At 39.2% G+C, this 23,746-nt stretch overlaps 1 protein-coding gene across 3 annotated transcripts in view; it reads left to right on the top strand.

Annotated features, from left to right (window-relative positions):
• Positions 1 to 23,746, top strand: part of LOC124168831 (neuropilin and tolloid-like protein 2) — a 172,540-nt gene that overhangs the window by 4,533 nt on the left and 144,261 nt on the right. For all 3 annotated transcript variants that reach the window (XM_046547164.1, XM_046547163.1, XM_046547162.1), the window contains exon 2: positions 6,636 to 6,780. In XM_046547164.1, the coding sequence (XP_046403120.1) occupies positions 6,636 to 6,780 (145 nt within the window). The remainder of the gene's footprint in view (positions 1 to 6,635; positions 6,781 to 23,746) is intronic.

Raw genomic sequence — 23,746 nt, 5'->3', positions numbered from 1 at the left:
ACCCGAGCTGGAATGGGTAGAAGTGGAAAGCGTGGGGAGAGTGGAGAGGTGTTGCTTGGTAAAACCGGAGGAGGTAAAAAGGGTGGATATTAAAGGGTTTTTTCCAGGGTTAACAAACTTTGACCATAGAAACGAAAGCATTTAAATACACGTGGTGGTCTTCTTATCTTCGGGTGTTGTTTCCGAGGGCCATCGGTGAATGGAGTGGAAGGGGGAAGACGTCTTCTGTGCCAGTGGGCTGCCATATGGATTAGCAGGACACTAGAGGACGCGTCCTTCTGAGGGTGGGTAGGAGGGCGGTTCCAGCCACCTCCTTGAGGATTTTTCATCCCATTTCTCCTCTCTCTCCCCTCAGATCTGCCACTTCCGCCTCCTAAATATGTATAAATTAACTGCACTTACCACCTTTGTAACTTTAAAATTTATTAACATCGAAACTCGGATCGGATTTAATTTATTTTTGTGGAAAATTGCAAATCATCTTTCATTATTCACTGATTCCAATACCATAAAACTAATAAAACAACGCAATTTGAACTCAATAACCCAATTTCCATCTATCACTAATAAATATAACGGCATTAACCAAGAACCGAGGAACACTCAATCTTTGAGCTTAATTAGACTAGAGCCTCGAGCGAGTATCATCAATACGATTGCGCAATCTCACTCATAATCTCAAATAATTGTTTCCGATAATTATAATAGCACATTTTGGCCCACCATAATTATTTTATGTCCTTGAAAAGGCATAATTTTAAATGAAATATCGTAAAGGATACCCAAGAAAAAATGTTTTCATGGTAACTGTAAGGTGCTTCCGAAATCTGGAGTGTTCAAATGAAGCTCTATGTGCTGGTTTATTTGGATGCTGTGCTTTGTTTACACGCATAATTGGGTGAGAACGTTATGATCGCATTTCTCTTCGCATAATTCGAAGCTCCGATTTTGTCTCGGCGTCTCCCTTGCAACTTTGGATAGTGCGAAGCTGAGTCAGAGCCTGAATCTGACTTTATGGAGCGAATGATAATTGGAGGTTGGGGATTATTTTTGTGGCAGATGTTTTCTGGCATAATTGACGTCGCCATAAGTGCCAGCAGTTTCCATTAAGAGTAGCGTTACATACCATAAATTATCTTTATCCAGTTTTAGGATCATTCGTTTATTTTATGCAGATGGAAATTTGCAGATCAAATATGCAAAAATATGAATGTATCCCTGATTGAAAAACAGGTATTGAAATAATATCGACGTGAATTACAGCAAGAGAGTTGAGGAGACATATGAGTGGCAAGAGAAAATCTCACCCTTTTATGTGGATAAATCTAAATTTGTTAAAATGTTTTATATTTTTTCAGGGAGTTTATTTTGTTTTACCTTTATGTTTTCTTGGTTGTAGCATATATTTTTCTTGTTACGCTGATATGCCTTGTAAAAATCTCCCTTGGTATTTTTCAATGGAAGTGATTTACTGAATTCCGTTGTGATCACACCAGCACAAGTAACGTCGAACGATCAGGAAGCCCAAAAGAGGCAACACAAGATTTCCCGGGTTGTCCAGTTATAGCCTACAAACATGAGTGCCATAAAAGAAAATCCCGCCAAGTGTGAAATGCCTGGTGTTTTACGATTTCTTTGGGAAAAAATCAATCGGCAGCCGATATTCATCGTGGATTTTGTGCGGTTTATGTCCCAAATATTGCCATTGAAAGTGTAGTCCCTCAGTGGGTGCGATTTTGTTAAAATGAAAAAAAACAAACGACTCAAGGTTTTTGTTGTTCAACTATGACGAAGAGCTTCAAAACGGAGTAACAGGTTGGCTCCATTCACTGGCGGCAGATTTTTGTAAATAGGGGATATCACGACTGTTAAATGATACGACAAGTGCTTGAATCGATTTGGAGTCTGTCTGGAACAATTAAAAGAATAAAATAAAGTTTTATTTTTAAGATGCATATAGTAAAATTGTTCCAACTTTACCGGTTTAATTTTTATTTCAAAACGGCGGATACTTTATAGATTACCCTCGTATTTTTGAAACTTCACGCATGAGGATGGTACTGTACACCCATTAGGAAGGAATATTTATCTTCAATATGAAAAGAAAATTAATAAAAAAACGATCGTTCGTGGAGTTTGGATCTTGTGGAGACAAATCGCTAGCCTGGGGGCATGAAACTGTTAGCTCCCTTTACACATGTTCACTCCGTCGGGAGAGACAGGAAGCGAACCCGCTGGGGTTACAGGCGTAAAGGTTGGAAGAGGAGTTAGCGGAGGAAACATTAACTTCAGTACGAGACGAGGGTGAAACTTGGAAACAGGGCGTGTGCCATAGTGGAGAGGGGAATCATGGGAAGGCTGGAGGATGGAAAGTTTCATTCCTCAACGTCCTTAATGCGCAACCCATTATGGTCCGTAGCAAATTGATTTATCAAGATTTTCGTTCGTCTTAATGACAAAAGCCCTCTCGAGAGGTAATGTCGGTGTTATATTCATGTTTCACAACAAGATTTGTTACTGAAGACAAGAAACAGATTGGATCTAATGAATTTACACCTCATAATTACGCTCCGTGCATATTTGTGTAATAATTTATCAGTATTTTGTTTTATGTTCGTAATATTCCCGTGTATCATAACTATGTATGTAAATAACCAAATGCAGCATTTGTAGGGGTTTTTGAATGGGCATGGTTCAATAGCAAGAAGCAGGTCTCGGCAATAAACGCAACGTGGAAAATGTAGGTACGTAACAATAATTAGCAGAAAGACTCGCCTTCGGGAATTCCTTTTCACTCATATTTTTAAGTTAACACTTAAATTAAGGTAATTGAGCCTGCAGAAGCTCGATTTTCATGTAATTACTGTGATATTACCCACATGGCAGCATTAAATTTGTGATAACTCAAAAAGCAATCCATCGACGAGCTTAAGTTTAACTTTTATCATGATCCTTATGTTATAGGATAGTTATCAAATTTGTCAAAATAGCATGTATCTGACTGAAGTAATTAGCTTATGGAATCCTGAGACAAGCATTGTGGTAAAGGATGGTTTAGAAAAAATGAACGATTCTATATACAATAGAAGACATGACTACAAGAATGACATGATGACTAAATGAAAATGAAAAAGCAGGAGCAATTTCCACAATTTTACATTTATTAATACGACCGGTTTCGCTTTTCAGCATCATCAGGTACAAAAATATCAAGTGCGCTGTGCTTAAATAGGAAGGTAGGAGGGGGTGGTGGGCGGTAAGGCGGGGGAAGGGGATGGAGGGAGGGTGTACAGTCACGGGGCTTGGGAAAACTGAGGATGGGGTTAGAGAGGAGTATGACAAATACACTAATTGTCCTTAATGTCTTCCTCCAAGGGGAAGGTGGGAAGGCCCCTGGTACCCTCTCCGCTGGGTTCCAACGCTCCAGTCGCTCGGTCCGGTCAGCTACCCCTGGATGCCTCATGGTGTCGGCCGTCGAGGAGGATGAGGGGGGGGGGGGCAACCGCGTCCTGGGGGAAGGGGGGGGGAGGGGGAATGGCTAATGGAAGTCAATGGATAGGAGGGGTGAGCTGGTGTAATACAGAAGTTCGTTGAGGAGGGGCTTATTACTCTTTTTCCTTATGTTAATTTCTATTTGTTCCAGGGCATCAAGTTTCCTTCCTTTGTCGGCTACGTGGAGAATCACAGGATCAAATTCACAATCATGGCCCGAACTTAACAGGTGTTTTGCTACCATGGATGTCTCATCACCGTTTTCTTTGCACTTCTTGTGTTCTTTCATTCTCGTGGTGAAATCACGTCCTGTTTGCCCTACATAGCTCGCTCCACAATCACAAATTACCTCGTATACCCCACTCCGATTAGTTTTCTCAATAGTGTCCTTGTTTTTACAAAGTGATTTTTTGAGCGAGTTTGGTGTGTAGAAGGCGACTTTATATTTGTCCTTTGGAATGAGATTCACTATTTTATAGGATAACTTTTGAAAAAACGGAAGTTTACACCACTTTCTTCCATTATTGATGTCTGCTGGCAAGAGGGATGTACTAAGGCCAATCGCGTGCTTCTTCCGTTTCTTGGTGAGGAGAGAGTTGATCATGTCGGCACTGTATCCGTTGGTCACAGCAATATTCTTAATAGTCGCAAGTTCCTTTTTATAATTCATCTCCGACATGGGTATATTTATAAGTCTATGAATCATTGAATTGAAGCTGGCTAATTTATGCGAAATCGGGTGGGCGGAATCTGAAGGAATTACTTGGTCCGTGTAGGTAGGCTTCCTGTAGATGGCAAAATCGTGTTTTGACGAACTTCTAATGATGGAAAGGTCCAAAAAGTTGATCTTTTTGTCGTCTTCAAGTTCCATGGTGAAAGTGTAGGCTTCATGTATTGAGTTGAGGAATGATAAGAAGTTGTTTAATTGTCTGTGGCTGCCCGTCCAACAGCAAAGGACATCGTCGACATATCGGAACCAATATAAAACATTTGAAACTTGGTTGTTCTTGGGGTCGAAGATTTTCTCTTCTAAATTGTTCATGAAAATTTCGGCTAATATTGGAGATAGTGGTGAGCCCATAGCCAGGCCCTCCTTTTGTTTGTAGTATACTCCGTCGAACAGAAAGTAATTTTGATCAACACAAATCTTCATTAGTCTGTGCAATTCTCCTGCTAGTTTTGGTGTTACATTAGCACGGTCTAAGGTTTCTTTCGCCAGTCTAAGCACTTCTTCCGTGGGGATGGAGGTGAATAGGTTTTGGACATCAAAGGACACTAGTTTGGCATTTGGTGGCAAGTTCACACTTCGTAGTTTTTCCGTTAAACTTATGGAATTTCTAATAGCGTACTTAGCAGAAAAGTCCGTAAATTGTCTGAATAAGGCATTCACTTTATAAGCCAATTTATGCGCTGGTGCACTTACACTGGATACCACTGGTCTGATCGGAGCGTCTGTTTTATGTAGCTTGGGCATTCCGTAAAGTCTTGGAGGCAGTGGATTCATGGTAGTCAAAAAATATTTCTCTCTAACACTGAGTAGGGTCGTGCATGAGGCAATCTCGGATTTAATCCTTCTTTGAAATTGCTTAGTTGGATCTTTACACAGAATTTCGAATTGGTTGTTTAAAATGAAATCTCGGCACTTACTTTTGTAATCTGCTTCGTCCAAAATCACCATGCATTGGCCTTTGTCTGCTTTAACAATGGTGAGCTTCTCCTCTTTTACTTCTTTGATTAGATCCCTCAGTGTCTTTGCTTCTGCCGATGCCCTTGGATTCAGCGGTCGTTTCCTTGTAATATCCTCTCCGATAGTGTTGGCCACGAGTTGTTTGGAGCCGGGTGTTTCTCTTCCAAGGGAGACTTCACAATCTGCTGCGAGGTTCTTGTAGTCGATGGTCGATATGGGGCGTGGAGGCACGTATTTTAGTCCTTTGTTGAGTATTTCCATTTTCGGGGCGTCGAAATTATGTGATGATAAGTTAACTACTCGGGGGAAAAATTTGACATCGCTACCGTCGAAGAAGCACGCGATTGGCCTTAGTACATCCCTCTTGCCAGCAGACATCAATAATGGAAGAAAGTGGTGTAAACTTCCGTTTTTTCAAAAGTTATGTAAGTTCATGAGGCATCCAGGGGTAGCTGACCGGACCGAGCGACTGGAGCGTTGGAACCCAGCGGAGAGGGTACCAGGGGCCTTCCCACCTTCCCCTTGGAGGAAGACATTAAGGACAATTAGTGTATTTGTCATACTCCTCTCTAACCCCATCCTCAGTTTTCCCAAGCCCCGTGACTGTACACCCTCCCTCCATCCCCTTCCCCCGCCTTACCGCCCACCACCCCCTCCTACCTTCCTATTTAAGCACAGCGCACTTGATATTTTTGTACCTGATGATGCTGAAAAGCGAAACCGGTCGTATTAATAAATGTAAAATTGTGGAAATTGCTCCTGCTTTTTCATTTTCATTATGCCACGTTTCCACTCCATCTCGCCTGAAACCTCAGACTATATGATGACTAAAGGTATATTCTGGAGAAAAATGGGAAGCAAATAATGGTTCTTGCACTCAGAGAGTAAAACTTAAGTTTTCAGCAAAGCCTGATGAACTTAATGGGAACATATTGTTAAAAATAACAACGTTTTATGGTGAATGGGGGCGGGGGTTTCATATTTTAGTTGAAATGTAATATTTACAAAAATTGGTCATTGTATGGTTCTTACCTTCAGGACTCTTTGGGAACTGAGGCTTAAATGAAAAGCCTATTTTGAAATATTTAACGATAATCACCAATACTTCGTGTCGTCTACAAACCATCTTAAGTCAAATTATAAAAATAATAATAATTATTTTTTCCCTCTTCTATTCTTGACCTTGTTCAATACATTTTATGATATTTCTTGGAGTTTAGGTCAATGTAAAACAAGTTATAGCCAACGTTTCGATTTATTTTAAATCATCCTCTGGGCTATGAAAGAAAAAAAACTGAATAATGTTTTTCTTCAACAATTAAGAGATGGTTACAGTCGCTCAATTTACCAATCAATCACATATTTCATTCGTACTATTTGGTTTCCTAATCTTCTGTATTTCTTTCCCTCTCTTTTCTCACCCAACCTCGCGTCAACGTTGCGCCGGACATCGAAGGCGGACCTCTCGTGCCGCAACACCAAGACAACGGTGGGAGCCATCTACACCCGGACCAACTTCGTGACGCTGAAATACGTCACGGACGGTTGGGGCACGGAATCCAACGGCTTCAAGCTGATCATTACGGCCGTCAAAGACCCCAGTGAGTACAAATGTGACCCTATCAAACTATAACTAATAATGTTACGTATGAACTCGTACACGTGAATAAAAATTCCAAATATTTAGAATTGTGAAAAATGCCAATTAAAGCGCTTTGCAAAAAAAACGAAAAAAGAATAATAACGGGTATTTTTCAGGATGTCGATTTTTCAGCCTAAAATTTTTTCGGACGGAATCAGCTTAAATAATTGTTCAATAATTTATTCTAATAATACTTAGTTTAAAAAATTTGAAGGTATAGCTATAATTTTCCATTTCTTGTTAATTTCTCTACAAATTCACTTTGAAATACAATAAGAATTGCAATATTTTAGTTGCATTCATTTTTTCATTGACTTTAGCCAAGACACTTACGATGCTCTTTCATTTGCACTACAAAGGCACTTAAGTGTATGATTTTTTCGGCGGGGGTTTATGAAGCTGAATTCTTCCTTAGCTTTGGTTCACAGCAGTGACCGATGGGTGGTACCAAAGCGGCTATCCGAAAATCATCGAACACTCAAAACAAATATCCTCGAGGTGTGATTTGGTTCAGGGAAATGAAATGGACCAAATATCCAGAATTTTTGAAGTTAAGGCGGCGGTGGTTTAGTCGAGAGTGGAAACGAGACTCCAGGGTGGGCTCGCAAGGATAATAAATTAATAAAAGGATAATAAAGGTTGGAAGGAATAAAGATAGAATAATTAATAAAGGGCAGGGACTATAAGCGCGAGCTTTGTTCCTCTGCACCCAGAAGGGGAATGACGGATAGGAACAAGGAGGAAGGAGGCGCCGCCGCGATGAGAGCCCGACGACGCCCGACGTCACAAAGGCGGGCGGGTCCTACTACTAACGAAACCAAGCTTACGCAATTAATATTCTACCGATCCTAATGGATTTTCCTATGAGGAAGAAAAATCCATCGATCGAATCGGTAGATGGATTAGTCGACAGTGAGCTCTACCCCACCAAGTCCAAGCCAACTTCCCGCTTAAATATCTCTATGAAAAACTACAGTATTTCAGAGTAAATTCGGCCGCAGTTTAATGAAAAAATATCGTAGTTTGTAGGCAACCACGAATCACAGCCAATGCATGCTAATTTTTGCTTTGACTCGTTTCAATCTTGGTAATAGCGATCGTTAAGGCCTCCTCTTCGATCAGAATCGGCACTGTTAGCGTGTCTAGTCTTTTTTTCCAGCTTGTCTGCATGACTCCGGGATAAGAATTAGACCGCATATCCAGAATACGTGAAATTTATGCTGCAATAGCTTAGTTCAGGATGAGCTATAGCTACCATAGAGTAAGTATATATACTATGGCTTTACCCTCACCAATCCAAACCAACCACTGAGTTAAATCACTGTTTAAATACAGCATTCCAGAATAAAGTCACCAGCAGATGAATCGAAAAAAATAGCTTAGTTTGTACATAACCAGGGTGCGTATTCAATTCATGATGATGGTTGCTTTTATTCGTTTCCATCTTGGTGATAGCGATCGTTAAGGCCTCGTCTTCGATCGGATTCGGCCCCATAAGCGTGTCAAATTGTTTGTTCCAGCTCATCTGTTAGTTGTAAGTAAATAAAAGCTGCATTTCTTCAAGCATGTTTATAGTACAGGGTCCTAGTGGCCCACTGGACAAAGCGGTGTGATTACTGATCGTAACGTATCGGGCCCCAATCCCGGACGAAGCCATCCAAATATACCAAAAAGTATTTATTGGAGTTCGATATGGCTCATCGAAAGGAATTAGATCAAATATCAAGATAGCAAGAATGTGTGAAGCTTATGCAGTTGTAGCTTAGTCCACATACTTAGTTCGGGTGACCTATACCTCACCAATCCAAACCAACCACAGGGTTGAATCACTATTAGCCCGGTCAAATTAGTCCAAAATATAGGGGCACCCTTAACATAAATTCCCCACAAGCTGAAAATTTACAGGAACTTTACTAATACCACTAATGAAATCGTGAAAAGTCCCCATCGAGCCCGTGAGTGCCAAAAATGTTAAGTCAAAGGTCACAAAAATGTTTTTTTTGCATATATTAGCCAAACGGTTAGTTTTACGAAAAAAATTGCTCAGGCCTTTAAATTTTCTGCTTGTTACTGTAAATTTTCAGTTTGTTGGGAATTTGTGCAAGGGTCAATGTCTATTTTGACCGGGTTATATGTGATCAACTACAGTCATCATCATCACAGGTCAACAATCCTAGGATTGGTTTGACGCAGCTCTCCACTCAGTTCTCCTATCAGCTAATCTTTTCACACCTACGTATTTCTTCTCTTTCACATCTTTCTTTACTTGTTCCATATATTTTGTTCGAGGTCTTCCTTTTCCGTTCTTGCCCTCCACCTGTCCTTCGACGATTGTCTTCATCAGGCCATCATGTCTCAAAATGTGGCCTTTAAGGTTGTTCCGTCCACTACAGTATTCCAGAATAATGCCACCAACACATGAATGGAAAAAATAACTAAGTTTGTACACGACCGCGAAACGCAGGCAATAGACGCCGATGTTTGCTTTGATTCGTTTCCGTCTTGGTAGCGACGATCGTTAAGGCCTCCTCTTCGATCGGAATCGGCCCCATAAGCGTGTCGAGTCGTTTGTTCCAGCTCGTCTGCATGTCTGTCCCGCGCTAAATTCTGAAGCCCTCACTCAAGGCCCACGTAACACCGCCACACCTTCATTATTGGCCCGCGTCACGTCTCGGGGTAATCTCCTTGCAAAATGGGGGAGGCCCGCGAGTCAAAGGCTGCGGAGGGCGACGCAGAGCTTATTACGGAACGTGAGCGGAGAATGTAAGGAGAATTTCTGGAAGAGGAAGGAATCGCTCCCTAATCCCACAAGATGGAGCACCTATAGGCTGTAGTGTGCTGAATAAGAACGATTAATTATTGGCGTCACCGTTTCGATCGCTAGTGATGATGCTCTTTCAGGAACGATCTTTTCTCCTCTCACTCACGATCTGTTTGCCACGTCGAAGGCGCGTTCAAAATTGCCGGTACGGTTAAGTCCACTGACTCACCCAAACCAGTCAATTTTTCAAATATATATTGCAATTTTTGGTGCGCATATTTGCGTTGGCGGTGTAAAATTTGTGTGAAAAAGGAAATTTCGATCAAAAAATTTGGCATTGTGATTAAACATTTGAATACAATTTATTGACGTCAAAATTAAAAATTGGAACGTTAATAATGATAATAAACATACTTAATGGAAATAATAACTATAATATGTAGTGATTATAGTATAAAATACAAAAATGATATCAAAATATGATTAATTTTTTCACATATAAATGGATTTATACAACCTGTCCACCTTAAAAGGCCGTCCCGTAAAAATGGCGGGTTAAGTATTTTTATTATATTTTTAACGGTAACGTGTGTTTTATTCAGCAAATAACCATACTATTTGATTGCTATTGATTACTGTATGGCTATTTTGATGTTTTGGTTAGCATATATATTTTATTTATATATTTATTAAAAATTCCTTGTTACAATTTGAATGGAGATAAGCACCACATTTGCCGTAGCGAGCGGCGTGTGGTAGGCCAGGGCGGAGGCGACGTGGTGGCTGTACATTTAATTTTTTTATAATGAAACGATTCCTAAAATTTGACTCAGGTTAAGGACAGATAAAGGTAAATATTAAACTTAATGAAGTTATCAATTAATTTTAACGTAAACTAAGAAATATTTAAAATGATTACTACTTCTCAAAATGATGGGCAATTGTCTTTTTAGGCCATACAATCGCGATACTGCTAGTGTTGGCCTAAAATTGTGAGAATTGAATTACTATCATTCTCTAAACTCCAATTAGATTTTCAGTCTCGATGAATATCATCTATGATGGCGAAACATTTTTTCGGTGACGTGTTTGAAATGTATTTTGTTTTGAATCGCGTACTCGTGAACCTGTCTCCTTAATCCGACCGTTTTTCCGCTTACCTGGACCTGCCCTCAGCACTGGTGATCCGATAGACTGGTATGAGTCCCTTGCGTGATTCCTTTACCTTTTATTATCCTTTGATGTCACTCGCTGCGTATGACACCGATGCCTTTTTGATCGAATTCCTCCTCTTTCATGCGGAGGATCCACTATGGATTAGCCGGAAGGGAGATGTGTGGAGGTCATCGCCCTGCCTCAAGGATTAGAACATCGTCCTTATTTTTTCCTTTACCATTTCATCTCCTGCCAACATTTCCTCCTTTTCAAAGTTTTCCTGCCTCTCAACGAGTGTATTCACGTTGCTGATTTTCTCTTTTCCTCCTGTTGAAAGCTACACTGGTGACTCACTCTTCGGATGTATGGTGTAATATTTCTGCGAAAGATATCTCCATGTGTCCTCCTCCGTAATGAAAGATTTTTTTCTCCACTATTGTCTTATATTCTATTTCGTTCCTCATTCCCTAAATGACAATCTTTGAGAAAAAAGCTGAAATTCTGGAGCTGAAAAAAGGAAATTTTTCAAATATTGTAATATTTTTTCATAAATTTCACAATATTTTTCACATGAATTTGAATGCTATGGTACTATTCGCTTTCGCTTGCCTGTAGCCTATTCTGGTCACTCTGCCACTTCCTGCCACCATGTCTTTGTATCCCTAAGACAAAGCATATCTTCCTCCGTTGTTGACATAATAATTCATGAAATGGTGAAATTTCACGATTTGACCAAATTAAAAGTTCTCCTAGTGGTTGATAGTCAAGGACGAACGGAGGAACTACTATGTTAGCAGTCGAATGCTTTGGCTGAGTAATTTTTGTGTAGTTACTCTTAGCATTCCGTACAGTGGCGGATACATATGGGGGTCGAGGGGGCAGCCCCCCCTGCTATGCTGCCCTTATCTCCAAACATTACGGAACCACAATTGTAAATTTTTTAATATCATAAGACGTCTTAGGTCCGTCTTCAATATGTGTATAATCAGATTCAATAAAACTTTCATTTACTTTGCATCTGACTTGATGATTTTTTATTACGATAATAGCAAAGGTAACGCAAGATATCTTTTGCACGCCCTACCCTTGAGTTTTTTCTGTATCCGCCACTGATTCCGTCTCCACTATTTGTGTATGTTTTTTTTGGATTTCATACAACTGTGCGTGTCTCAACTTCATTGTACATTATGTATCTTACCTAGCCCTACATTTTTTTTATTTTTTATTTTCACCGTTCATTGTAAAAGCTGTGCCAACACTTCATTTTCATTTCTTTTCCTATGGTATTCTTGTTGTACCCCTTCTCTCCTCCTTCCTTGTTCATCGCATCTCTTTTTGCGCCTTATGCTCCACTCTTCTCTACCTGTTCCCCGTCCTTTCCTGTTTTAATGGGGTTACGAAGCGGTTACCCCTGGGAGCGGATTCCTTGAGCGGCTTACGTTCCAGCTTTATATATGCCTGGGCATCCGCCCTCCAGGAAGAAAGCGCGCCCTTTTCCTCTTTTCGACGTATTTTTTCCCGCTCTGATCTCTTTCCTGCCTTTCCCCGCCGGTCTTCACCTCATCCTCTTCCTCTTTTCGAGCGTGTTTTTTTTATTCCCGTAACTTCCCCTCCCTTTCAATGCGGTTCTTATTGTTCGTAATATTCCAGAGTTGGCAATCCATATGACCATCTTTACCCCTCCCAAAGCCATTCTATTTAATACCATCGCCCAAAAACGAGTAGTCCACCATCTTTCTCGCCATCAAATTGATGTATGTTTCTTGTATCGTAAAATCCACTAATTTTTTTTAATTACAATTAATTTACAATTTCTTGGACTTTTATATTTTTCTTCATCTTTTCCGTGTATTATAATTAACCTCTTTCATTTCTTACCAGATTTATATTTGACAATTTATCGTACTTTGTATTATGCTACATTGACGTAGTAATAAATAATCTTTAGAATGAAATGGTATTCCGGAAAAATTCCTTGAATGTTTTCAAGGATTGAGTCATTTCTTCTTACCTCCGCCTGTCCTCATGACATCCTCTTTTATTTATCGTTATATTTCTTTATTTATTGGTATCTATTGAGCATATGTTTCATCGTGATTCAACTGGATAGGATGGTTCACTGATAATTCAGATTTCTTTCCTACCTTTCCCCGCCCACCTTCATCTCATTCTCTGCCTCTTTTCGTGCGTGTTTTTTTTTCTGCGTCCCGTAACTTCCCCTCCTTTTCCATGCGGTTCTTATTTTCCGTAATATTCCAGAGTTGGCAATCCATAAGTCCGTCTTAACCCCTCCCTAAATCATTCATTTTAGCGCCATCGCCCAAAAACGAGTAGTATACTAGTCACTACCAGTAGGTATGTATGTTTCTTGCATCGTTAAAGTCCACTCAATGCTTTAATTACAATTAATGTTCAATTCCGTGGACTTTTATATTTATTTTCATGTTATCTGTGCATTATAATTAGCCTGTTCCAGTTCTGACCGGATTTATGCTTGATAATTTATCGCCCTTTACCGACTGCTACATTGGTATAGTAATAAATAATCATTTGAATGAAATGATATTCCGTAATAATTCCTTTAATTACCACAAGAATTGAGTAATATTTTTTTTTACCTCCGCCTGTTCTCATGACATCCTCTTTTATTTAACCTCATGTTTCTTAGTTGATTGGGGTGTATTGAGCAACTATTTCACCGTGATTCAACTCGATAGGATGGTTTCTTTGATAGTTTTTATATATTTCCTGCCTTTCCTCGACTGAAATTTATCTCATCATCTGCCTCTTTTCGTTCGTGTTTTTTTTCTGCGTCGCGAAACTTCCACTCTCTTCCGATGCGGTTCTTACTTTCCGCAATATTCCAGAAAAGGCAATCTGTTTGACCATCTTTACTATTCACAAAGCCTTTCACCTTTTAACATCAGCTCCCATAAAAGTAGTGCACCATCTTTTCAGTGCCATCAAAAGGATTGTGTGTTCGTTTCATTGTAAAGCTTCATTTAATGCTTCAATTACTACTTATAAGCTATTTTTAATTTTTTTATATTTCTGCACGTTTTCCATGCATTATTTTTGTAATTTTTTAGTTATGACTGGAATGGCGAAAGCTTATTTATAATCCTTTAAAGAATGTTTCATTGATATAATAATAAATAATCCTTTGACCGTTGCTTGTTTCATGAAACCTTATTACAGATTGAGTTCTTTAATAATTATAAGAATTGAGAATCATTTTTCCCTATCTCCATTTGTCTTTGTGATATCCTGTTTTCTAGACCCTTTTTTCTGCACCACGTAAACTCTTTTCCTTGTAAACTCCTTCTTATTTTTCGTTCAATCTAGAGATGGCCATCCTTACTCCCATCTTTTTTACTTTTTGCGTTCCCCAAAATGTTGCCTTTCTAACAATACTGTTCGCATGTTTTCACCGTGTTCATAGGCATTTTTTTCTTCCATCATAGCACCCAAAAAATATATTTCTCCTAATTAATTTACAATATTATGTCTTCAAATATATTGACACATTTTTCCAGTATTTTACTGGAATGCCTACTCCTTCTTAACCATGTATTCTTACACGTTTCTTCAATGGGAAAATTCCGAGGAAAAGATTCATTTCTGTCAATGTTCTCTTTTATGGAATTCTTTATTTAAACTTTTGCAGATGCTTGTCATGGTAGTTAAAAACTTTTTGGGCTATGCCGCCGCGTCGTTTTTTCGGTGACCGCAACGTTTGCCGACCGATACTAGTCACTTGTCATGGAAATCTATCGTGACGACGTTGCCCAAAAAGTTTTCAACTACTATTTTATGGAATTTTATATTGCGAAGCACCTTTACTTTGTGAGGGTCTGCTTAGCTAAGGATGCTTAGAATTTATTTTATGGAATTTTATACTTCGAAGCACCTTTACTTTGTGAAGGTCTGCTTAGCTAAGGGTGCTTAGAATTTAGGACCGTAAAAGTAGCTTAGTAGCTCAGGGTCTCATTCCATAGAAGTTCTAAAGGATTCCGATCCTTTGCGATGGCGACCTTTGGTCGTCGATGCGTCGTCAAGTACTCTGCTCAACTTAAAAGCGTCTATCCTTCCCCAATTCTATAAATTCTTGGCATGGTGATCTTCATCACTGATCAACGATCACTAGATTGGTTTGACTTAGCTCTCCACCTAATTTTCCTATCACGAATCTTTTTATATCTATGTAATGATATATAAAAATGAGGGGAGTAGTGGCGACTTCCCAGGATAATAATGTGGTGATTTTCCCTTGCCTTTCTCATCTCAATACTACAGCCGTTAAAACAATGTCACCACGCCCGTAATAAAATGTGTGTCGCTGTACCGATGCATATGGTTCCCACCTTCACGCTTAGGAGGAAGAGCTGCTGCCCTATACCCCGGGCAATGAAGGGCGTAATTGTTGGCAGCCTCCCATCGCCAAGTCACGGTATCTTCACAGGTCTCGGCATCTTTAAATGGCCTACCTTACCCAAGGATAGGCCAATACACCTTCATAACGACGTCGCTTTTTGCCCACGACTGCTTATTCGATGAGTGAACTATCTAAATCTGTCAACACCTTCCGCAACCCTGTGGACGCACTCGGAGGCTTTACGCTCATCTGCGAGTAATATAAACCTACTGAGCAGAAGGGGAGAAGTTTGTAAATATATAAACTGTTGAGCCACAAGCTATAAAATGATCATCGAATGGATTATTCTTAAATTTTTGGATATATTGAGCGAATATTTCACCGTGTTTTAACAAAAATGTGGGTGTGACGACGAATTAAAAAAAACGTAATCTTTATGTAAATCTGTTTTCGTTTGAACCTTCATCAAAATATCTTCTTACTTTTATGATGACCCTATATTTCGTGATTAGATACGTGTATTTCCGAGCGTATAATACAATAAGAGCAATTTTTTCCGAACCTTATTAACTTATTATTTCAATAACTCCACAAAGCCCTAAAGTCACAGCAATATTTTGAAGCTGGCACCTTTTCGTATGATTTTACGCTAGCTAATACGTTTATTTCCGGACATACAATGCAGAGAAAGCTATTACTGTGCCAAAAGATATCAACTTATATTTTTTAACTACTTGAAGCTTAGAAAGTTAATTGTTTTTGTGAAAGACCTAACATTCCGACAAACAATTTGGGGTTAATTGATTTCCACAAACCGATTACGTAATTAATCACAGAAATCTGATTTTGAGTGTAGTTTATCAAATGAAAATGTGCTCCAGCGAAGGTTAATCCGTGATAATTTTTGGAAGCTAAAACTGTTATTCGCCTCACATTTAAATTTCGTTCAGCTATAAGTGACTTCTTGATAGGCGCTAATTTTAGAACCTACAGATAGGCTATCTTAATTTTATGCTCTAGTTTTCTCTTTGGTGATAATTCCGCACTAAAAAGTGCTACCCAATTTTTAAAAATTCTCTAAATGGTGAATTGTTTTGGAGATACAAAGCCAGAAATTAGCTCTATTTCCCTTGTATAAGGCTGACGCTGGTGACAAAAAATCAAAGCATTACATGCATATATATCAATAGGGGTAAAAGACGTGAAAGATATATTTAATTAGTTGTAATTGGCAATTAGATTCCGAATAAAAGTTGAACGGTCGAGATACGACTAATTTTTGAAATTTTATGCGTTAATTTATCGCGTTGCTAGGAGTCACCTTTCACTTTAAGCAATGGCTTTTCATCAGTTTGATGAATGAAGGAGTGGATTCCTCAAACGACCATATTAAACGTGATAGTGATCAAATTAATTGCGTTTACCTGAGTCACACTCACCGCATGCCGGTAATTAGTAGGTATTGATCGTGAGATTATTTGTAGTGAATATGGCTCTCTTGCATTTCAGCGGTTTGCATTGAAGGTATGAAAACACGATTCGATGACATGGGGAATATTTCAGCAGGCTGAGGAAGGAACTCTTCGGTAGCAATCTGAATTGCAATTACGCTTGAGATATGCGCTATGGATCACTAATATCCGATCATTCGCAAACAAATAATAAATAAAAAATGCTGCATATAGCTTCTTAAATACTTAAGTTATATTCATATTGAATAGATACTTGATCACACTGCGATACTTTTATGGAAACTTATAAATAGGCATTTTTCTTTCAAAGTTTTGAAGCAAGGCATTGCCTCTTTAAATTATTTTGTAATTTAAATATTGAAGGCTTTCATACGAATACCGACATTAGGCGCATATCGGGTAAACATTGTAAAAATGTCGATTCAAATTTTATTGTTTTTAATATTCCATGCAATTAATAATTATAAACGGCAGGATATATCGCTGAAAATCAACCAGAATTTCCCTTTTCTATTGTGACCAATAGAAAGTTAATTAGTACTTGTGATTCGCCTTCAACGCTTATAGTCTGTATACCGTCGGGTGGCGCACAGCCCGCCAGCTACCTGAGTCGGCCCGCGAGCTTAGAGCGCCGGGGGAGGGAAAGACCGACAATAAAAACTCTATGTGACCGACTCAGGTAGCAGAAGGACCCGTACGGGTCCGCGAGCGCCAGGGGAGGGGGGGGAAGGACAGACCATAAAAACTATGGGACCGACTCAGGTAGCCGGCGGGTCCGTGCGCCACCCTACGGTATACAGACTATAATAAGGTATGGGTAGCCACCCCATTCTGAGATAGAGCGTGGAAGACACTATTGAAAGTGAACTTAAACGAAAGCAGATGCGTGGACGCAGCGGTTTCCAACTTGGCCTTTTGCGGAAACATACGCTGAACAGTTAGAAATGAGGTTTTCCCGGCGTATATTTTGAAGGAATAATTCTTCGGTATCCCAGAGGGGTTGGTTTTGGGTAATTTAAATTCGTGTTTTCTTTTCTACCCCTGAAGACGATGGCAGACCCAGCCTTCGAAACGTTGGGACCAGCGACCCAAAACCTTACCCGGTGGGAAACCCGAGAATTATTCCTTGACGCTGAACATTATTGTACTAGAAATAACCAATCTTGTAAATACTCCAGCATATGACCTTGGGAAAACTTTGGTGGCTTAAACGTTGAAAAAAGATGAAAGGACTGACCCGAGAGGTCACTAGAGAATCCCTCACCTGTATAACGCATAATAAGCACAAGTATCAGTTTTGAGTACAATCCAGCCTACATTTTGCAAATTTGAAAGAACACTGGGGTTAATATCGCTAAAACTATCGGGGACGCCAGCGAAGAACACAATGGTTCCCAATTTCGCAATTTGCGGAAAAAGTTGCTGAGTAGTATAGTACCAAATATAGCCAATCTGGTAAATACTCCAGCATAGGACGTTGGGAAAACTTTGGTGGCTGAAACGTTGAAACAAGGTGAAATGACTGACCCACGAAGCTACCAGAGAAAGCATTAGCTATATAACGAATAATAATACGCAGTTTTTCGTACAATACAGCCTACATTTCTGAAAGAACAGGATGGGTTAAAAACGCGAAAACTATCGTGGACGCCAGCGAAGGAATTTCAGCCCGGAGGTACTCTGCTTAAACCTCCTAACACTCTTCGCATTCAGCCGGGCGACCATACGTTCTTAAAGCGAAAATTTCATGGCCCCATTTCCTATTTTTATTCCCGCGCAACCACAGGACGTTGTCGCGTCAAAGAGGTTGGTACCTTTAATGCCACCCTCTATACCCGAGGAACAAAGAGGAGTGGTTAAATAAAAGGGCAGGGTGGGGTTTTGCGATAGAAAAAATAAAAACAAAAGCCAACAATGAATTCTAATTCCTAGTGGATTCCTAGTGGATGGCTTTTAAAATTTTCATCCTTGACGTTCTCTTGCGAAGAAGGTAAATGGCTTTTTCGTCGAATCGCTTTAATGAGCGTTGCTTCCGTAGACGCAGGAAGACTGGCAATTCAGAAGTGGTGTTGGCAGAAAGGAGAGTTTGGTACCGTGGAGTGGATGAACTGAGCTAGCAGCAGGAGTGTGGGAAGGTTTAACGGCGTGAATACTGGGCAGGGAGGAGGATTAGGGTGGGAAATGTTGAGGTTATGAGTAAGCCAGGCGATGCGTTGCCAAGAGAAGTCAAATTTTTATGAAGCTTTTAAACAGGGATGGCTCAAAGATATATATCTGCCCCAGACAAAGACGCTTCATGCATTAAAGTCCTGATTATATACTTTTTACTTAACATTTGCCACCTCTCGCGTTTTCTTCCTCATCGTTAAATTTGCTCCCTACACTATTCTTTACTCAACGTTTCTCAAATATTCGTCCTGTTGTTGTCAACTTGTGTTTTTAATATTTTTCTCTTTATATTTTGTTGCTTATTTAAAATGGAAAATTTGGCAAATCTATTCAAATATTTTTGGTGCTTTATGGAAATTTTGCAGTATCTATTGAGCGCTTACTAAGTAAGGCGCCTTTGTAAACAAATTGACTTACTAAATCAAACTTTCTCATTTCAGCAATGTGGTATTTCATTTTAAGGTTTCTTTGATGAATTCCTATTGCTTATACCTCTTCTTGAAATAAATAATAAATATAACTAATAAATATTAATTCAAGAAACCTTGAATTGACTTGCATCAATTGTAACTGTGTTGATATTATATCAAGGGATTATTTTGTAGCACTATAACCCCATTTGTTGTTACATTTACTACAATTATCCTCACTTGCAATGGTTTTATGATAATCTATAATGCAAGTCAATGGTTAATAGAGAATCTTTGATTGTGGGTAAGATCAGTAAGCGGTTAATTGTAGCAATTTTAAATCATTGCACTATGGTATTTTGATCAAAATATATTTAGAATTTTAAACGGTAAGGATAGTACTGCGAGGAGTATGAGAACAGAGAACTGCTTAGGAAAGAACTTAGAAAAGCAATTCACAAGTTCATGGGTTGGCAAGAATGGTCATTCCCTCCTCAATCTCCCCCCCTTTTCCTGAGCTGGTTATCTTTTTTCACTTCCAGTTCCACCTCCTCTTTCTTCCGCGCTAAAATTTTTCTCATTAACATTTTAAGAGGAACCGGGTAAAAAATAAATGCAAGCCGGCGTTTTACTTCCCTTTCCAAAATGCATTAAAGCTGGTTTTTCATGCCTTGTAAATTTATGGATGGGTTGCATAAAATTTAAGTTCTAATTTTCTCTTAACTATCTTTATATTAGAGTATTCTTTAAAATATTTGGTAAGTTAAGTGTTTTTAATGGTTAAATTTACGTAAAAATGAATAATTGCAAGAAGTGAAGGAGTTACCGAAGTAAAGAAATGGTGGCATGTTTCACCTTATAACATTATTGTATTATTACAACTCTATCAATTGAGGCAGTGTAGTTAATGCGATCATCACTAACCATTAAATAACAACTTGAGGTCAGAAATGACTTGAACGTGTGGTGTAGAGGTTGCGCAGTTGCCCTATACGCGGGGTAACCGCCTGTTTCCAAGCGACCGGAGGTTGAAAAAAACCGCCCTTGCATTTAACACATTCCCTTGCTGTACGAAATCACCTATTATTATTGTTATTATTGAAATTATTCAAGGGATTAAATTGATTGTTATTTTTTATTACAATTTCTTTCTTGCTGAGTAATTCGATTTCTATCGAATTAAAATGATTCATGGTTTCATTTTATTGTGATAGTTTGAAAGTCGGTGGCCTTTGATGGACCTTGGTTGCTTTGAATGCAAATGTTTATCACAATCGCTTCTTTCTCTGCGAAGTAATATTTTCGATCGTCTATTCAATTGTTTTAATTTTTTCCTATCTTTGTGTAGTTACAATTATAATCCAATTTCCCTGTCACTTCTATCTGTACAACATTTTCTTGATTTTATCTTTTTCTAATATTTTCTTTTTTTTTAAGTTTCAGTATGCCCTAGATGCTTGCTTTTCGGCGATATTTCGTTCCTAAATTATCCTCCCTCGAATGGAATTAGATGGCAGAAAAATACGGAACGCCCTCTGTTACCTCGTACTTTTTCATTGCAACTAGTTTCGTTTATTTTCTTCCTCGAAAGTACCGTAATCCTTCACCTTCAGTGCCCAAACCTACTCATCCCCTTTTTTCCGTGAGAGCACCGAGTTGTTTTACTATCTTCTTTTGAACTTGCAATCGGATTGCTTTTTCCCGGCGAGATAGCTTTTCTCTCATTAAGTACATGTTCCGGGGTGCTGTTTCAGAGTTATCGAAACGCCAAGGTCCTAAGTCGATGGATCCGAAATTACTACGGAACTAGGTCCTGCAAAATGTGGTCGAATCCAACTTCCGAGTGCTCTTAAGACCGTCTCATGAGACACGAGGATTGTGTACTGCTACTTTCCACTGGAGAATTTGAGATACTCTGAGGTACTTACGGTTCGTGGTTTGTTGGGAGAACTTTTGGAGTATTTGGTTGGTTTTCGATGTTCCCGTATCCTGAAAAATCGATTTTATAGTTGCTTTCATACACAAAAACATAATTATCTACTTTCTTTATTCGTGGGTCTAGTTTATTTAATTGTTTATTTATTGTAAATAGATCCATCACTTACAAAACAACATACTCATATATGAAAAATTACAACAATGCAAAGTAAACCATTAATTTTAGGAATAACACAAAAATATGAAAAGTTGAACTCAAGAAGGAATAAAAAGTTAATATAAGTTACAACCATATCCAATAAAACCAAAATTATGAGGTGGTTTAAATGCACATAAGCGCCTTCAATATCAAGGCAATAATATACGAATTTCACCCTTGCACTTCACTGCATTGATTCCAAAAAAGTTTACTTCTGATGTTGCATCTCTATCAAAGCGAAAGAGTCTTGAGTAGCCACAGTTATATGCATAGAGGACAGGTTGGTATTTTCTGATGAAGATTGTCCTGAAGCGCGTTCCTACCGGTATCTTAATGTCAACCTTCCCCAACAGATCAGGGCAGTCTATAATGCCATTCACTGTTTTAAATAAGAACATGATGTCACTGATATCACGCTTGATTTTCAGTGGCTGAGACCAAATTAAACCTCCAACATTGCCAATTGTTAACATACTGATGATAAATACGGATTTAAAAAAACAATACTCGTACCGTAGCAGCTCAAAAATTGCATTCATCAGGAAATGTGTTAAAAATTGTTCCCCAATGTTATTGATGGAATTTTAAAATGATTTATGACCCTTTGCCCTTCCATCTATGTAACTGATTCAACTTAAAAGGTGGCATGAAGAGGTGAGTGTAGAGCTCGCACTGAACTAAGTCACTTAAGTTTAAACGTCTTACTTAGATGGTAGAGTGGCCGGTTCATTTTCCTGGACCACCTCTCTGTCGATCGACTCTAGTATATTCGATGCCGGGTGTATAGAGGTTTCAACCGTCATTTGGACTCGGTAATTTTCAGGCATGGTGATTGGAGGAGATGGCCGACGTCTAATGTTATTTTCGCCAAGAGGGAAGGAAGCTTAGAGAGAAATCCGGCATCGGTATTAGCCAACCCTTAACTAAAAGCACGAAGGGAACCACAGTTAAACCCGTCATCTGACTGGCAAGGATGGCAATCAAAATTGAATGAAAGTTAAAACCAGTAAAATATCGATAGTTTCGTTCCCGGTATCGGAATGTGTAAACGGAACGAGAAAGAATGAAATCGAGGAGCTAAACTCAGGGTTGAAAATAAATCGAAGTCAAAACTACTTCGGGTCGGAACTAAACTAAACCCCTGGACGAAACAAAACTTATTACGTTTCGCACTGGAGGGACCACGTACTTCACCTTCGAACAGTTTAGTTTCAACCCACACACGGAGTACGAAGTATCTTTGAATGTAGTAGAGGTTCGGCCTTGCGCCATTAGATTCATGGGGCACACATATTTTGACCACTAACAGGAGAACGGTGAACGCAAACTGGCCATTTACTTTTTAAGCTCAATTTTTTAACCTCTCTACACGTACATCAAACGTAAAGGGTTGAAACTATTCCCTCTTATCCCCCTCCACTCAACTTTTGGGATCGAAGCTTAACTATGAGTAGCGAAGTTTCGATTAATTTAGTTTCGTTCATGGGATTAAAGGTTCGTCCTGGGTCGAAGCTAAACTCCTTGCTGATTTTAATTTCGTGTAGTAACGAAACTAAACCTAGGCCTCGTATTTTCGTTTCTCTCTGGGTCGTAACGAAACATTTTCTTTTTGTTTTACTTGCCATCCCCGCTGACAGGGAGACAGCTTAACTAGAAGTGCACTCCATACAGAACTCAAATCAGGATCGGGTAACCTTTAAAAATCCTCCGCAGGGATTTGAATCTGAACCCATATGGTGTGAAGTCAAAGTCCTAGCCACCGAAACACATCTATTCCCTCGGTGCCAATAGTCTATATCCTTATGGTATACCTACTATGTGCTTCACTATGCACATAGTAGTGCTCCATTAAAGTTTGAATATCCCTTGCGTCCCAGCCATGTCACTTGAGAATGCCCCAGCAGATTCCGCTCAAGTTTTATTTTGCCCTCTTCCCAGTTCTCCTTATCTTCTGCTCCACTTGCTATCCTTCCACCCTACCCTCGACTTCCTCATTATTTCTTCCCTCCTCATCCCCCATCAGTACCCTTCCCAACTTCAATATTCCCCCCTTTTTTTACCCCCAACCCTTGCCATCCCACCCAGCTCTTGTGTTCCCTGCCTTTTTCTTCATTTCGGAGCACGGAACACTTAAATGGGCGTGCACTGGATCACGGCACACCATAATGATCAACGCTCGAATTTAGGTTTTCCTTACCAGTCCTCATTTTCTTCCACTATAGACTTGCGGAACTCCTGGCATTAACCCGAGAACCTTTTGTCTGGGTATATGAAATAGTCAATGACATTTCAATGGAATGGTTACAATTTTTTCATGTAGAAATATGACGTTAATTTGAATTTTGAATCAGTATCTTGGAAAAGTGTGTCTTGAAAAAAAATGGTATGAGATTCATAACAATTTTTTAGTTTATTGAACGTTGGTACAAGTTGAATTTCAATTTTT

Source organism: Ischnura elegans, chromosome 12 (assembly GCF_921293095.1).
Source record: "Ischnura elegans chromosome 12, ioIscEleg1.1, whole genome shotgun sequence".
Classification (NCBI taxonomy): Eukaryota; Metazoa; Arthropoda; class Insecta; order Odonata; family Coenagrionidae; genus Ischnura; species Ischnura elegans.
The sequence above is the reverse complement of the archived record's forward strand: the minus strand, read 5'-3'. Positions and strand labels throughout refer to the sequence as shown.